Source organism: Lasioglossum baleicum, chromosome 17 (genome assembly GCF_051020765.1).
Source record: "Lasioglossum baleicum chromosome 17, iyLasBale1, whole genome shotgun sequence".
NCBI classification, from domain to species: Eukaryota; Metazoa; Arthropoda; class Insecta; order Hymenoptera; family Halictidae; genus Lasioglossum; species Lasioglossum baleicum.
In genome coordinates this window covers 5,859,243-5,876,478 of record NC_134945.1, presented here as the reverse complement: position 1 = coordinate 5,876,478, position 17,236 = coordinate 5,859,243, and the positions used below count along the sequence as shown (strand labels likewise).

The window sequence follows — 17,236 nt, the reverse complement described above, 5'->3', positions numbered from 1 at the left end:
GAAAGATGGCAATATGTGTCATAATAAGCTTGGGAGCGTGTGAACAATTGAGCAAGTTGGGTATTGCTCCTCTCCTCTCCTTCCAAGAACCTTGCTCCTCTTGCTCCTGTGCCGTCGCAAGTCTCTTCTCTCTAGACGCGGATAATGATATAAAAACAGAAAATTATCTATTTCTGTTAAAAATGGTTTATTAAATGCAGAAAAATTGAATTTCTAATCAATTTGAAATCCCAAGTCCCTGCGATCTTAAAGTAGTTGGTTTATTTAAAATCATACGCGTTAAAATCTATTAATCAAACGAGGGGAAGAAATTTCTTAACTCCGCTGCAATAAATCGATATATTAATATTATTATTTAAGTAGGCCATTCTAATAATTCGTTTCCAGAAAATCTCAAACATATACAATATGTGTCAAAATTATAGCAATGTGTACAGAGGCGGATTATATCGTAGTAAATCATAGCGAGTAAACATTTTTTATGCTTTTCTCTCGAAAATCTGTTTTCTGGACTGGTCCGAAAAGTTGGAGAAAATATTCTTCATAAAACATTTTCTGATGTAGCATACGTTTTTCTTATTATTATAATTGTTCCATCTGATGATTTCTTTAATAGAAAAAAGTTTTTTTAAAAATTTGTTAATTTAGATATTCTGTATTTTTCAAGTAATAATAGCCAGCAATTGATATTCCAAGAAGTCAGCAGGCTTTGAAATAAACGAATTTTGTAACATTGCGAGTAAAACCGATTGAAATATTCAGCTGTAAATTACATTTTTATACTAACAAAAATTAATATCTTTCACGTAGTAGTTATCTCTAAAAAAATTCAATAATTCTACTTATGTTTTAAGTGCCTCAAGGCATATGGCCATGTATTAAAAGTAATAAATATTCTTGTACTTTGGCTCCTATATAAGCGTATTAAGTAGGTTAAAGTACTCTGTAATAAGGCTGCTATCAAGTGAAAGTAATTTATATGTAATATTTGTGCTCGATGTTGGTAATAATTAGACAGCGGATCTTCATGCAAAATGAAATTGTTCTATTTACCTGAATTGCAACAACCTCGAGTGAAATAGAAATTTATTTTCTTTCTTAACATGTTAAATAGGTGGAAAATAATATAACAGTGTTTTTAAATTCTCCTAATCTCATTTTTGTTATAAATGCATAAAATCCGCTGTCTAGTAATAATTGAAATGTTATCATATATTTCCTTATTACTATCACTAGCCTCTAATGGTCACTTATTCGCTTATATAATATTTTTAAGGTACAAAGAAGATTCCTTCTCTCGAAACTGTAAAAATCTTTTTACCTATATTGTATGTATCGACGTATTTTATGTACACTACCCTTCAAAGTTCATGTAAACCATATTGCAAGGCCGGGGTAATAAGCTCTAGGATTTAATCTGTCTCATAGGAACAATTCTGTAACTATGAAGAGTTCGTTTTCTTAGGTCTTAGGTATTAGATCGTCGTCTCATTTTAATCCATATATGGATATACACAGTTTCGTTCTTAATTCATTATAATTATTCGAACGAACTTATTTGAATAAATAACTACAATTAGAATAATTATAATTGTAATATACAATATGTAAATTATAACAGAAAATCGAAACATTGGATTCGAATTTTACTATAAACAATCTTATTCACTTCCATGTTCTGTTAGGGTCTATACATACAACCGCGAGCAAAGTCGTGCATCTGACTTATAATTGGGCCCGTAATGTTTATTAACATTAATAAATATCTACCAACTTATCAAAAATAATCTATTATAAGTTAATTCGCGTTAATTTATGAAAGCTCGATGCATTGATTTTTTAAGGGAAGATTTATCAATGACATTATCGTTAACGTGTATCCACATGTTAATTAAAATGAGATACTATACATACGCATATGTATATGGTCTGCTTACACTCTAGAATTCGGAGGCCACTCTAAACGAAATCTTCATATCAGTGGCTCGCGATTCACTTTTTACAACCAATGTTCCAGTAGATTTGGACGAGAAGATGTGAGAAATCCAAGTTTCGATTCTGGAGGATCAATAGTTGAAAAGTTATACGTATTTAAAGTTGAGCGATTTCCAGTGTTCTTGGCAGGTTAGGAATAGAAACAGCTTAACTTTAAACACTTATAACTTTTGAACCATTGATTCTCCAGGATCGAAACTTGGATTTCGCACGTCTTCTCTTCCAAATTTACTGGACAACATAGCAAAAAGGCAAAAGTATTATACATATATAATAGCATTTTAATGGACGCAATCAGTACAATTTGATTTTTTATATCTCATTTTTTCCGAGTTCTCAAGGTGACCATGAGTTTTTCCAAAGAATTTTTCAAATTCAACTCAAGGTCATATTATTGGTCGTTGAATTTTTCATTTCGTCGGCAACAATGTGGTATTTAGAAAAGGCACGTTGACTTTGAAAAAACTCATCTTGATATCTCGGAAAAAGTACGATATAAAACACAATTCATTGAAAACATTTCTGACACAATTAATAGATATATAATCATATATAAATCATATATAAATATAATCATTATAATTGAACGTTATTATGCATGAATATTAAATTATATTGGAGTAAAACTTTTGCATGCACCTCGTACATCAGAATTGAATGTGATATCTTTAGGTGGCTATCTTTATGTTGCAAAGTAATCGCCAGCCACTGATTGTTAATTTCGCTTAAATAATCTGAAACGATATCTACAAGGAAGCGGCGATTTCTTGTTCCATATCGTGTAACATGTTGTACAGCCGTGTTTTTAAATTATCTGGCACAGCAGCACGAGGTAAGTGGCCGATGTCGCCGGCCGGGTTCGCACATTGTCGCAACATCACTGCCAGCGTGCTGGTGGTGTGCTCCGACATAAGTAGTCCGGGTATTATAATAGTCCCGGAGAGAGTCCAACCGAGAAATATCTTCTCGCACACAATCTGAAAAATTCCATGAATTATTATCAAGTCATCTGACATTATAAATATACAGTGACCCCCCTCCAATATTCGGATACATTTAAAAATATTGAAGTGAATTCACAAACTACCTGCAAATTGTTGTTGAGGACCGGTGACTCGCAGCGTTTGTCCTTCGAGCAGACGGACCTGCAGTCGAAGTAGTCGCAGTCCTCGTGTCTCTCGCAGCTCTTCCTGTCGGCCGTGATGCGGCTGATGATCGTTTTAGGAAACGCGGCGTCCAGGTCGAGAAACTTGAGTTTCTGTCCGCCTAGGGGCAAACCGAAGTGGTTTATCTTGACGTCGCAGAGATAGATCGGCTCGGGGAAGTTGGTGTCGAGTTCCTCGAGCAGGTCCAGAATCATCACGGCTAGTTTAAGCCTCTTCGCCCATTCCGGTTTCGAGTCCGACAGGGCTAGCACCGTCGTGGGTGTTTCGATCGGTCGAACGTATTCGACCGCGTAGAATGTACCGCACGTACCGATCAGCTGCGGAAAAATGTCCCTGTCCTCGTAGAGGATGCTCATCAGGTACTCGTTCTCCTGCAGCAACGGCCAAAGATTCTCCATCTCCAGCTGTCGTCTGGTGGGCTCGGTCTCGACACGGTGCGTGCGGAGTCGCGCCAACCTCTCTAATTGATGTCCCGACAGCGTCACGTTCAGCTTGCTAACGACTAGATCTCTGATCATGATGCAGAAGTCCTCCTCGGACGGAAAGTGCTTGGTGCCGGACGTGTCCGTCCAGTAGAGCGACTCGTACTGCTCAACCGGGGTCTTCGTTCTGAAACTCAAATTTTTTCAATCGGAATTGCTCCTTCAACCTTTTCCGTTTTTCTATCGCTTCACCGACCAACCCTTTCGCTACGAAACCCGTATACAGTAATTTCTCGTTCGTTGCGAAACTGCCGCGGGTTTGAGTTCGCAACGAGCAAATAGGGAAGCCTTTTGTGATTTATGACTGCGTCCAGATACACGCCGACCGCGCCGAGCGAGACTTCAATAGGGAGCCGAACATAGAGAAGGACAGAATGAAATACGGATCGGGTGACCGAAGCGTGTCGCCGTCGCCGGCACAATTTAAAGGCCCGTGAGTTCTTACAATGTATGTAATGGCAGTGATGGAATTGTTAATTTTCCATTAGGCTTTTATGGGACTTTCACTAACTCATTTCTGGCATTTTTCTGATTACAATGATACCAAACACGATATAATTTGGCCAATATTTAGTGGTTTTATCGACGATGGAAGTTTCGAACGCAACGAAGAAGAGCGTATAGGAAAGAAAGAGACAGCGGACAGTCGTTGCCGCCGTGCGGAGCGACTCGGCCGACTCGGCGTTGACAGGCAGTGGAGTGGGTAGGCACGTCGCAACGAGCGCGTAGTACATTATTCGCAACGAACGAGAAATTACTGTATATGTATATGTATATACAGGTTTTGCACTCCAAATTCACCCTTTCGCAAATCAATTTCACCCATTCGGAATATTTAAACTTGATGACACTTAAATATGATATGACTACAAAAACATTGACATTGTTCATTATTCTTCATTGTTGTTTATGAAACAACGCCAGTTAATAGATGCGCGAACACTGTCTATACTTGTATCCCCATTATTCAGATAATAAAGTCCTTTTCGCGTAGCCTAACAATCAACAAATTCATTTTCTGGCGATAAAGTAAACAATTATTTCTTTAGGCAAGACAAATCTTAATACCATTTACGACAGATGATTAGTGTTTTAAAGAGAAAATAAAAACAAACCTTGAAGCTTTGAATACTAGTCGTGTCGCTTCCCAGTGTGCCGAGAAAACTGCTTCTTTGCCAGCATGCAGCGTTTCGCACGCAAGCGAATGAATACCCCTTTGTGCACATAGCGGGTCGCATAGAATTCCTATTGCAGCTCCCTTTCTGTGCGTGCTGCACTAAAATGAAAATTATGATCAGCCGTTATACGAATTGCCCCACGCTTGTGGAATTGTTTGCCGGGGATCGGGGTAATTTCCATGCATCGGCTTCCAATTGACAATGTGCGTTTGTTATTCAAATCCTTGCTCAGTCCTGTATAATTCTACTTCTTATACGAGAACCAACATTATTTGGGTCCCATGGAAATCACCTACACAGATTTCTCCGACACGGTTTTCCGACTCCAGATTTGACCGACAATTGCTTTCGCCGACAACGCCTTTAACCGGCAACGATTTTGACCGACAACGAATTTGATCCACAACAACTTAAGACGACCACAGTATGTATTATCATACAGTATTATCGTATGTGTTATCATACAGTATTATCATATGTGTTATCATACAGTATTATCATATGTGTTATCATACAGTATTATCATATGTGTTATCATACAGTATTATCATATGTGTTATCATACAGTATTATCATACAGTATTATTATACAGTATTATAGTATGTAGTATTATACAGTATTTTTTCATAAATGTTATCATACAGTATTATCATAACTGTATCTCAAGTCGTTGTGGATCTAATTCTTTGTCGGTCAAAATCGTTGTCGATGAAATTCGTTGTCGGAGAAATCTGTGTCGGTGATTTCCATGGGACCCCATTATTTCCACACTTATTTAATTAAACTAAATAAATACTACTACTATAAGACGATAAAAAATCTATCGGTGTTCCGCGATTATGGTTTTTCGAGGTTAGTATTTTCAAGTTTGTTCAATTTTTGGTGTTGTACAAACTCTAAATGCACAATCTCACCGGATTACAATTTTTTAAAAATAGTACAGTGCGTATCAGAAGAAGCCCCTACACACGCACACACATACGCGCGCGCACACACACAATATTACCGACAAAGAAAAAGGTTGTAAGCGATCACGTCACGCGGTTTCCTCAATGAAACCCAAATTACTTCCACAACGTAAACATTTAGGATGTTGGTCTGTTCGATGCGGCACGAAAGAGATATTTGAATCAATCAGGTCTCCACAAGACCGACGTTAAAGTCAGAATTGAAAGACACTTGCTTCGCAAATAGCGTTTCAAGCGGTCTTACGTTTATCGTTTGAAATAAGTTTGTTTTCTTACGTTCGTTGCGTCTGCCAGGAATTGTTTCCCTTATGTACGTCATTGTAAACCCCAGTTCTAGACTGATATAAGTTTATGTCAAAGAGGTGTCCCGTAGAGTTGACAATGTAGAGGGAGAATACCAGTTTTGTTTGCACAGTACTGATCGTCCATCAGGAGAAAATTGGAGCAAATTGTGGATATTTCAAAAAATGTGACGGGTTTGGAAAGGCCTTATGCGATTTCATATTCGATATTAGGTGTCAGGTTTAACATTCATGCATATATTTAGTACAAATTGTGGGTAGCATTAAAAGCTACATTACTAATGTTTTATGACATGTCTTTTAGGTTCCATGCTTCAAAAACTCGACTTTCTAGCATTGTTTCGAACGAACTTATTACACAGCTAATAGTTTCGAGACAGTTGTCGAAAACACGTGCCGGTCCGCGGGGGTTTAAAGCACAGATTAATTGGGAGAAAAGGAATTTCGTGGGCGGACAGTGGAGTCGTGTCGTAAAACTTTTACGTTCGATCCGCGGATGTTCGAGCGTCGTCGTAGCGAGGGCAATAAAAGTGAATTATCCTGTTGTTGCGTGGGTGGTGGCCATGTTGCGTACACGCGTACGCACATTTGCGGACGGTTCTCGTTCGCGTGTGCGTAGACGACGTCTCGATGCGTGTACGGCAGATCATGCACGCGATATTTTTAGTTGTCCTGGACGCCATGATGAGACCGCTTCTCAGATAGCGCCGACCGCTGTAAGATGCATGTCGGGCACCGTGTGTCGCGTGAGCACGAGTAACTCACCGGATACACTTTTTGTCAAAAAATTCTCGTTCGCGGAGCCTTTTCAATTATACCTAATTCTTTATTTATATGGTAGACTAGTTACGGAGACATTAGTCCGAAGAAAGAGCACAGTGCATATAGAAAAATAGAAAAATGGTTCTGGATATGGAAACCGGATACGGACAATGAGAGTTGTTCTTAAATGAATTGCCGCGTCATTTTTTTTATAGTTACAGTGATTAAAACGTCTTTATCCCGAAAAATGTCGTAAAGGACACTTTTTTACGTAAAATTCCGGATTTTGTTCATTTAATACTCATATACAGAAATTTCAATTTTAAACTTCCTTTGGTCCGCTACTGTGTGTAGACTTAAAGCATTAGAGATATTAAATTAGTTAGTTTGTTCGTGTAACAAAAAGTGGAATTAAAAAACTTTTGGGTCACATGAACAGCCTGATTTTGGGTCACGTTAACTGACAATGAGCGTTAAACAGAGTCAAGGGGAGTTGAGACTGGACAGAGCCGTCGTTTGAAGTTAGTGGCTACGTTGGGTCATTTAGCTATCGGTGGTCATTGGGATGTTTTATCCGAATCAGTCTAGTGAGAGGACTGACGTCAGAACCTCGTAGATCGATACACGTGATTGCATTTATAGAGAATGCTATTAAAATCGTTGTTTTACCGCAGCAAAAATCTAAACATTAACGAATCACAACACGGATTTAATATTCTTCTCCATCCTTTAATACGTTGTTTATAATTATTTTATAAAGGCAAAATGTTGTTTATCATTAGACTGCGGATCTCTATGCAAAATAAAAATTGTCTGCATCGATTTCAAGAAATAGAAACTGAATTGAATGTTATTTCTTCCCTTAATGATTTTAACAGAGGAGAAATCATACATTGATATTTTAAATTTTTTAAATCTCCAACAATTTTCAATTTCATCTACTCAATTTTGCTATAAATGCATAAAATACCGCAGTTTATTTATCACAGCTAACTTCGAGTTGTACGGGTTACTACAGTCAACAAAAAACAATTAACAAATGGACTTGGGCCACTCTCAAATAAACGGCTCATATATTTAGAAGCCTCAGAAAGCTCGAGTGAAACTCGTAATTTTTATTGTTAACTAAACAATGAAAAGGTCAAATTTTCCGATTGGGTCAAAGTAATTATATTTATAGTGTCCGATCAGGTTACCCACTACACCTCCTGAGAATTTCTGTGCGTTTATACCGCATGAAAACATTTCTATTATGAATATTGATTCAGTGACAGCGATAATATAACATACAAGTTTAGTGGATTTTTGTTTTCTACATTCTACTACGAAAACATAAAATTGTAGAAATATCTGAAATTTAACAATTATAGAGATGAAACGATTATTTTCGGCCAGTAATAAACATTGTCAAGTGGAGAATATTGACGACAATGTTGCACGAAGTATATGCAGCGACGTATTTTTTCATTAGCTCGCGTGCGTCGAATAATGCGTTACGTAAACCAATATCCGTTCTTAATATTCCAACCTAACAGTTCCATGCCTGGAATCTAATACATGTGTACGAATAGGTAGGCACTGGCACTAAGCGTGCAATTAGATGTCTACGTACTTTGTTCGAATCAGTCACGACAGCCGGAATTTATAGCTGTAATCTTTCTTTCGAGGTTTTAGAGGAGATGACAATGTCCGTTTTAATCCGTTGACAATTTAGCAATCTCAAAAATTTGCTAAAACCAAAGCAATTTATTATTATTATTATTCTCTTAATAATACAGTATAAATAAACACGTTTTATTTTAATTTAAATATTGATCAAATTGCATAATTTACTGGAAGGTCTAATAAAATAATTAATCATCTGTTAGAATTAACGTTAACAATTAACCGTTATTATTTACGATCAACGATTGATATTTGTTAATGGAAGCTACTCTCACGAGTTGATTGAATCATTTTTTGATCATACTCACAACTATGTTTAGCGGAAAATACTAAACTCGGTAAAAGTAGCATAATTAAATATACATTTCATGAGCGTTCTACAAAAATTTAAGTTATCATTTTCTTATTCAATGCTTTACTAGAGCTGGAAGTTAGAGTGGTGCAGGGTGTACGAAAAATAAACGCAGCGGAACAGCACATTAGAGGATATTGCCCCTTCGTGTGAACTGCCGACTCGGCAACCATAAAAATACCACAGAGTCGACGCGCAACGTATTAATCAAACAAATATGGAACGATCGAGATTTGTCACAGTAATTGCTATTTTTTATCACTTTACACATCACAATATTTAACCGAAGTCAGTACCTTCGAAAAGCTAAGACATTATGAAACATCAAAAACGTACACTGTTTTTCCACGAAAGTTACAAAAAAAAAAGATTATTAACGAGTCTTAATTTAATATATACTTTGTGATATTCAGAATTTGCAGATATTTTTATGCAAGCTAATTGATGTATTGAGTTGGCAAATAAGTTCGTTCGGTTTTTGTGATTTATTCCACTGTAAAAAACCGGACGAACTTATTTGCCAACCCAATATTTAAAAAAAGAACTAATTCAATCGTGAACAAGCTCACTCTAGATTAAAAAATCATGATCACGGCGTAAATGAAGTTAAAATGACGACCGTGATCGCGATTCTGCGATCACTGTGATAAATTACGATAAGTGATCCGCACGCCATCGCTAGTCCCGTTCGGATCCCGTAGAAAATACCCGATCGACACCAAAATTTTCGGAAATTCGCCCACCCCTAGTCAAAACCGGAATTACTTTTCCACCGAGCTGACAGTTGCACGGCTGATCTGAGTCACGTAGTAGTTAACCGCAAATCTCGCGTTCGAAATCCGGTTGTTTACAGCCGGAGCAGCGGTAGGCTCGATAACAGGACTGTAAACAGACGTGAACACTGATCACAAAGTAAGAAAGAAAGACAGAGACAGAGAGAGAATGTTTTCAAATTTAGTCGGTGTACACGCGTGCGAGGAAGCTGGTGGCTCGTATTCCGTAGAAGTTTGTTTCGTGGACGTCGGGAGGGCGCGTGCGTGCTCGTCGTGCGTTTCCGTGCTCCTTGCTCTACTACCCTGGATTTTGCACCCTTCTCGACAGAATCCCCATGCGCGACTCCGTGTGTGCGTGTGTGTTCCGAGGAAAGGGTGGTAGGTAGGCTCTGTCGGCCGGCGCGTGTGCGATTCGAAAGGACTCACCACGTTGGATACGTGCCGCCAGGCTTCGAGATTCGTGCACATAATACCCCAGTGCAGGAGCAAGTAGACGACCAGCAGGGACAAAGAGAACACGAACAGAGTGACCACTTTGTAGTGGTATATGAAACCGGGCAGCCTTCGGACGTTCATGATCCTGCGGACACTGTTCTTCTCTTTTCTGGTATGTGAGAATGCTCTTTTTCTTTTTTTGTTATCTTCCTTTGTTTTTTTTTCACTAATCCGTCGTGATGCAACACCGAGCGCGGCCGTTCGTCTCGCTCAACGACGACGATCACCTGACCGTCGTTTTCTCCCGCGGCGACGCATCGTCACGTCTCTCGTTCTTCTCCGCTCTTTATTATGTATTCCGATCCACTCTCGTCGTTTGGTTTGACTCGCGAGGATACGATTCGAACAACTTCCACGACCGACCGGTGTCGTACGGTTGTGCCAATGCGGCATAATCTGCGGCACATGCCAGCGTCGCGACGCCGCGTCGCGCCTCTCGCGGCGAATCACTCCGTGATCGACTCTGCGCGCATGCCCCCGCGTGCCTTTAGACTCGGCCAGCACGGGCGAATTTGAATTTCGGCCGACTCGCAGCGGGCTTTCTCTAGAAAATTTCGGGAATCCATTAACCCTTTGCAATCTGAGCTATATTTTAACTGGAAGATTGAACGTTTCTTCCAACCTACAATATTTCCATTCTCTATGGTTTTTGAAATTTTGTGGCTATGAAATTGGTGCAATACCGCATACAATGCCTAAATGTTTAGTAATTGGTTAGATCCCGGTACATATGTATTTAATAATGTAAACGAGATTTTGAATAATGGTACAACTATTAGTAAAACCAGGGCTCGAAATAAACAGATACCTTCCATTTTTCAAAAAATTCTGCTCCAATTTGTACGTTTCGTTTAACAAATATCCGCTCCTGTGGAATTTCCACGAAAAGAGTTGTTACCTTTTGAGTACGTACGTGTGTTATTCTTTATTCTCATTGGAAACAAACGTACGTTATTTTGTACATACGTGTGCCGCCCTCGAATTCATTTATAATTGTTAATGAGGCCGTTGGTGGTAAAAGAATTTGACATGTCTGAACTAGATATGTAATAATGCATTACTGCAGTTTTGAAACGAGAGATTGGATTTATGGGGAAGTTCCGTTGCGCGCATACAATAGAATTTCAATAATTATAATGTAGCAAGCTCGGAATTTCGACGAGATAACAATTATTGAACCAATATTTCGAATAAGTTGAATAATTTCGCGAAATTTGTTAAGAGGAAAGGAAATCATTAGAGAAAGGTAATAATCGTAAATTCGACGTTGCCCGATGTTAAAATAAGCAATAACTGTAAGACATCAAGTGCACGAGGAGAAAAGACCGTAATTTTACGTCAGGCCTAATATTACCCCGGTCGAAGAATCTTTCACATACCCACGCAACGCGATACTAAAACTGGCGCATAGTATGATGTTTTGCTAATATAGCTATAAATAACATTGTTATTCCAAAGCAAAACGAATTTGATTTCGTCCCATCTGGTATTAGTTCTCCAGTAATAACGAATACAAATCTTCATTAAGTTTTTTCACCGTACCTTAGCAAATTTTTCATAATCAGATCGATGATCACTCTGCTTATTTAGTTTATTTACAAGAATTCAGATTATTTAGACGGACTATTTACATAATTGTTCACATATTCATAAAATTTCCATTTTTATTATATTATAGAGCTGATTCAGTTGGCCACATTTTAGATATGAAAGGTGAATAAAAGTAATCAAATCATTTTTTCGTTGAAATGGTTTGTTAACCCACTAGTTTGAAGGTATATTGAGTTCTCAAGTATCGAGTTAATTGACTTTGAGGTATATCCATCTGGAGGTTATCCAGTAACCTAAAATTTAAATAATTCCCAAATTTAAATTTCACGGTGTTTCGAAGAAATAAAACAAATTAATAAATAATGTTATTTAGAAACAGTTGAATTGAAAATTTTAATATTGCAATTACATTTTACTGTACAAATTAAATTGTATCTTAATAACTACACATTTTTCTTTAACAACAGTTTGCACGATAGAATATATTTTTACAAACATTTTCACATTTAACGGTTACTTAATTACAAATTTTGCATTGACGCATAACGTCCACTACGCTACGGTAACGTTTAACTAGATCAGCCGCTGTGCAACTTTTTCTGCTGGCGCGTCATTTGCAGTTTAGGTTTCCGAGTGCGTAGAATACGTCAAATGATCCAATCTACAGGTCGAACAAAAATAGTCGGGCAATAAACGCTACCGTGCACTATCGCCACCATGCTTCCCGTCTTTGATCATGACATGTCCAATCCACATCGTTCTTTCGCCCTTTGGAATGCGATGCGAGGCAACGCTTTAAAAGTTCGAGATTGTATTTTATGCGAAGGAGAGTGGAAACGGTGTTTTTCTCTGGGACCAGTTGCTTTTGATCCGACTATAACCACCTACTAATTGAGAGTCTGGCTGGTGCTGCCTCCAGTACCGTATCACGAGAAACACGTAACTGCTCGAAGTATGCGATCGATGCTAAAATTTGTTGGACCTTCTCGTCGGGTCCTTAACCTCCAGAAAACGGTCACCCCTGCACTTAATTACTAATTAATTTAGCCCTCCTACGCTCCTTAAAACAGTTACCAAAAACTACGTCGTTTCTTTTATACTTTAACTGACAGTTTTTCATTCGTAATCCCGTATTTTAATCCTTTGCACTCGGAACTATTTTAATTCGAAAATTAAACATTCCTTCCGACCTAGAATAATTCCATTCTATATACAGGGTGTCTCCCACGTAATAACAGTTTTCACGACTTTTCAATTAAGCGCTTGCGATAGTCTGACAAAAAAATATTTTAAACAAAATTCGATCGGTTTTCGATTGGCTATACATTGCAATAGAAAAAGTTGGAAAATTTTCTTTATTAGTGTTGTCAAGGTCACGTTAATTTTCTTAAAATGATACTTCAAGGTCATCCGAAGGTTATGGTATAGTAGGTCGTTGAATATTGTTCATTCGCTTGAAATCGAAATAATAGTTCTATTCTCCTGTTGCCAACGTTTAAGCATTAGAGAAAATGTAGATATACATACATATGATGAACATAAATTTTGTCGCGCTCGTCCAGGAAATTAATAAGAACAAAATAGTTGTGTAATCATTGCTGTTGTGAAAAAATCGAATGATAAGGGATTTAGGTACTATTGGAGGAACTATGTGCTCGATCAATTTGATTGCTATATTTTGCCAGGGGTGACATATGATTTGTTATCTTAACACTGATATCTCTCCAGCAGCTGGAGACGAAAGTTGTCCGAGCACTCGTGCCGGTCAGCGCGTTGGTATCGCCGGACCAGGGAGAAATTAAGGGGAATACAGTTACCCTCTCTCTATCGTTACCGGATTAAGTCGCGTGACATTGCGACGTATGATACGACATGCATGACAGAGACGAAACGCATCACGTGACCGGGTCTTTGCAGAAGCGTGGGGATGCTGGTCGCCGGAAAATGGGGGAATAGCGTGGTAGAAGGGGAAGGGTAGAGTGGGAGGGACAAGTCTTAATCGGGCGACAACTGGTCAGCGTTCGCAGCGCGCAGCATCACCAGAATACTCTTCAGCATCAGCCCTGTCTCAACTTCGCGATATCCCGAGCGCAGATACGTCATCGGCGTCAGTATGTACAGCCAGAGAGCCGCATTTAGACCGGGTTCACAAGCCAGTCTTTTTACGTTTCCCCTCTCTGATGCGGCCCGTCAGACATAGGAGGGTGCTCGTGGACGACGGCGCTGCTCGCGGGCAGTTTCCAAATCGCGCTTATGGTCGCGGTCGCGGTCGTGGCTCATCGCGAAAGAGGGACGCACCTGTATGCCGCTCCTCGGCTCGGCTCGGCACGGCACGGCACGGCACGGCACGGCTCGACGCGCAGCTGCGACCTTCGACGCCCTTGTGCCGGCGGTCGTGCAACGCGACGCCCATCCTCGTCATTTTTACGCCGGACAGACGCACGTCCACGCGGACCACGGTTTTGCCTCCTCGAGTTTGGAGCTCTAGCTCGGTTCGACCCCCTCCTTCGCGCGGAAACAGTGTCCTCGACCGCCAGACCGGGCTGTGACAGTGTCCTCCACTTCCGGTCGCCCTGGACGGGCCCGTAACACCACTGCCAGGCGGAGAGTCGGTGAGTGAAAGCGCCCTTCGAGCTAGGGCTGACCGCGTGCACGCGCGCTACCCGGTAAACAGCATCCAGGGGCCGCACGGTCGTCGCGACGCGACGGCACGCTTCGAATTCTCGAATGGCAACCGCGTCGCGCACTGTGTACCCTCGCCTCCTGCGCCCATGCGAGTCGGCCAGAGGGGGTCACCCGCGATAGCTTCTCCCGCGTCTCACACACGAACTTGATTGTTTTCTGGTGCGCGCGAGGATATGTGGCGACTGGTGGGGGCCATTGTTATTATATCGGTCCCGAGTGTGCACACCGCCATCGTGACATTTTTTCGGACACTGGTGAATTTTTATTGATTAATTTTATTGAGTTTCGATACGAGTGAACACATTTGTCTCTGTGGTGCAGTTTGGATTTTTATGGATTTTTTATAGCGCACCGACGACGCTGAGTCGAGAGTACACGGCTCACGTGGTTTTCTTTGAATGTGGTTTCTAGTTCAGTGTTGTACCATGAGATTTCGTTTTTCTTTTTTTATTTAGTGCAACCCCGAGAGGTAGTGAAATCGTGATCCTAAATCGAAGAGCTTCCGGCCCGTGTAGCTTTGTGTTTTGTCTGAATTTTGCGGCGTGACTAGTTTGCTTTTGTCTTTGATAAGTAGACTGTCGATCTTTGTGCAAAAGAAAAATATTCTGCATTGATCGCGCGCGATGCAGGAATAAAATAAAAATTCATTTCATCCCTTTAGCCCAATATACATATATATTCTTGAATTTTTATAATCTGTTACCGTTTTACTTTTCACTCGACTAGTTTATTTAGAAATGCATAAAGATCCGCAGTCTATTGATATGGATTTATGAAAACTCTTAGGAGCCACTCTTCGTTGGAATAACTTTTTCATTTATTGTGGTGATTTTCATTATTCGACAAAAAAGTTTATCAAATTTTGAGCGTGGGTAGACCCCTTTCGACTGCGCCCCAACTTCGAGAGAACCCTAACCTAATCGAAACGTAATTTTAATGTTAGTAATCAATAGACTGCGGATCTTTTTCTGCATTCATGGCTTATGAAAATGTTCCGAAAAGGCTAGAATATAAAATTTGATAGAATTTTTATTTGTTTTGGATCTACAAAGGCTGTTCCCCCATTAAAAATAAGATTTTATTATTTCATTCCACTTTTTCATAAAATTTGTCTAAAAACATGGGAAAATGCATAAACATCCGCGGTCTTCTGATTTAGAATGAATCGCCTATGCACAGGACGAAAGCCAATTCAAATATTATTCCAATGGGGGTTGCTTCGTTCTCGTACAGAGAACATCTGTGGTTCAAGTTACAATAGATCCGCAGAAATGTGATCGATGCGTTTTTCTTCAAATTTATTTTTCGTTTTGATAATTTGTTCGGATGCAACTTGGGGGTAGTTTTTGTTAAACATAATTTCGTATATTTTCTGTATTTTGACGGGTGCTTTTGTAGTTGTTTTTATTTTTATAGGAGACATTTCAACGACGCTTGAAGTTTAGATATAGAGTTTACTTTGTGCCTCGTGTAATACTTTGTTCGTAATTAGCTACGATTGCTGACGAAATCGTTTGTTGACTACTTAATGTGGCGTAGTGACACCTTATTCTTAGATGGGTTTTGTTTTCAAACGTCCAGGTTGCTTCAAGTGTTTATAAACAAATTAGAAAGGGAACAACAAATATTGTTGTCTCATGAACGACTTTGCAATGTTAAATATCAAATAGTAATTAGACTTCTAATTTTCTGTTATATTGAAGTTAATAAATTTACAGTACAAAATTTAAAGAGGGGTATCTCTATATATTATTTTCAACTTATTAGAATAATAATTCTACATCAGTCCCCTACGTTAATTTGAATCAGATGCGGAAACAGCAGTATGTTCTGGACATCGTTTTGTTATTTAGGATGCTCGTAAACAATCTTGTCCTAATTTTACCTCACCCTATTTCGTTATTTTCATTTTCAAACAAACCGTTTATTTTCACAGCGTATTGACTTTCGTGTCATGGCGAGGAACGGTTCAGGGCTGGAAAAAAATAAATTTCTATATATTTGCCTCTCTCATTTCTTCCACAAGATCCAGAAAACTTTTTCTTATTCATAGTTTCATGTCAGGATATATTGAATTATTTGTGTGGTAAGTTTGGTTTTTTATTTTGAATAAAGATCTGCAATATACTAATACCGATTGGGACATTTTATTCATTCCGCGTTTCTTCAGTTTTTCTTGATGCTCTGTCTGCAAGTTGAAAATATAGATTTAAGCTGCAGATTTCAAACTATAAATAACGACACGAGGAACGCGCACGTGATCAAACAAGAAGTATATTTCTGCTTGTACTATTATTTTACCATTACGTAATCAGTGGCATCGTGTGTATCGTCGATGACTTTTGCTGAACATGTACCGAAGTGTCTATCGAACCTCGAACGGTATTGTCTATCAATTGGAATGCACTGTCAGACCAAAGAGTAGCGATACAACGAGACGACACTCTGGACGGCACTTTCGATGTCACTCGTTCGGATGTCCCTTTAACCCCTTGCACTACAATTTAATTAATTAAAAAGTAATTTCCTAAAAAAGGAGAACGCAAATTGTCGTTGTAAAATGCAATTTCCAGTATTACCTATACAATTCTAACCAATTGCAATTTTTGAAAAAATTTCTTATCACAACGCGTAGTAAACTAATTGCTCTAACTTCTCAAGAAAGTTCAAATCGTATGGTCCAATATTAAAAAAGTTATCGCTTTTTTTTTAGAGCGTCCGCATATTAATGGAGTCATTGTATATGTGTATACATCTACAGAAAGAGAGAGAGAGAGAGAGAGAGAGAGAGAGAGAGAGAGAGAGAGAGAGAGAGAGAGAGAGAGAGAGAGAGAGAGAGAGAGAGAGAGAGAGAGAGAGAG

At 39.1% G+C, this 17,236-nt stretch overlaps 2 protein-coding genes across 5 annotated transcripts in view; one reads left to right on the top strand and one right to left on the bottom strand.

Annotated features, from left to right (window-relative positions):
• Positions 1 to 330: 330 nt before the first annotated feature.
• Aln (divergent protein kinase domain 1C) lies at positions 331 to 10,220 on the bottom strand. 2 transcript variants are annotated; one of them, XM_076441966.1, is made up of 5 exons: positions 10,071 to 10,220; positions 4,759 to 4,919; positions 3,472 to 3,770; positions 3,083 to 3,261; positions 331 to 2,972 (listed from the first exon to the last, which is right to left on the bottom strand). In XM_076441966.1, the coding sequence occupies exons 1-5, from the start codon at positions 10,218 to 10,220 to the stop codon at positions 2,742 to 2,744; spliced, it is 1,020 nt and encodes a 339-aa protein (XP_076298081.1). In that variant the 3' UTR covers positions 331 to 2,741. The 2 variants fall into 2 exon arrangements, with proteins under 2 accessions (XP_076298081.1, XP_076298080.1); XM_076441965.1 differs by having other exon boundaries at positions 3,083 to 3,770.
• Positions 10,111 to 17,236, top strand: part of Gbs-76a (Glycogen binding subunit 76A) — a 44,613-nt gene continuing 37,487 nt past the window's right edge. Inside the window, exon 1 of one of the 3 annotated variants that reach the window (XM_076441945.1) lies at positions 10,111 to 10,251. In XM_076441945.1, the coding sequence (XP_076298060.1) occupies positions 10,192 to 10,251 (60 nt within the window). In that variant the 5' untranslated portion in view covers positions 10,111 to 10,191. The other 2 variants (XM_076441947.1, XM_076441942.1) reach the window with 2 other exon arrangements.

Excerpts from the sequence above, each read along its gene's own strand:
- Aln (XM_076441965.1), bottom strand. The coding sequence starts at position 10,220 with ATGAACGTCCGAAGGCTGCCCGGTTTCATATACCACTACAAAGTGGTC. Across the intron at positions 4,920-10,070 it reads GGCGGCACGTATCCAACGTG|TGCAGCACGCACAGAAAGGG; the intron begins GTGAGTCCTTTC and ends TTTTCATTTTAG. Across the intron at positions 3,771-4,758 it reads CTAGTATTCAAAGCTTCAAG|AACGAAGACCCCGGTTGAGC; the intron begins GTTTGTTTTTAT and ends TTTGAGTTTCAG.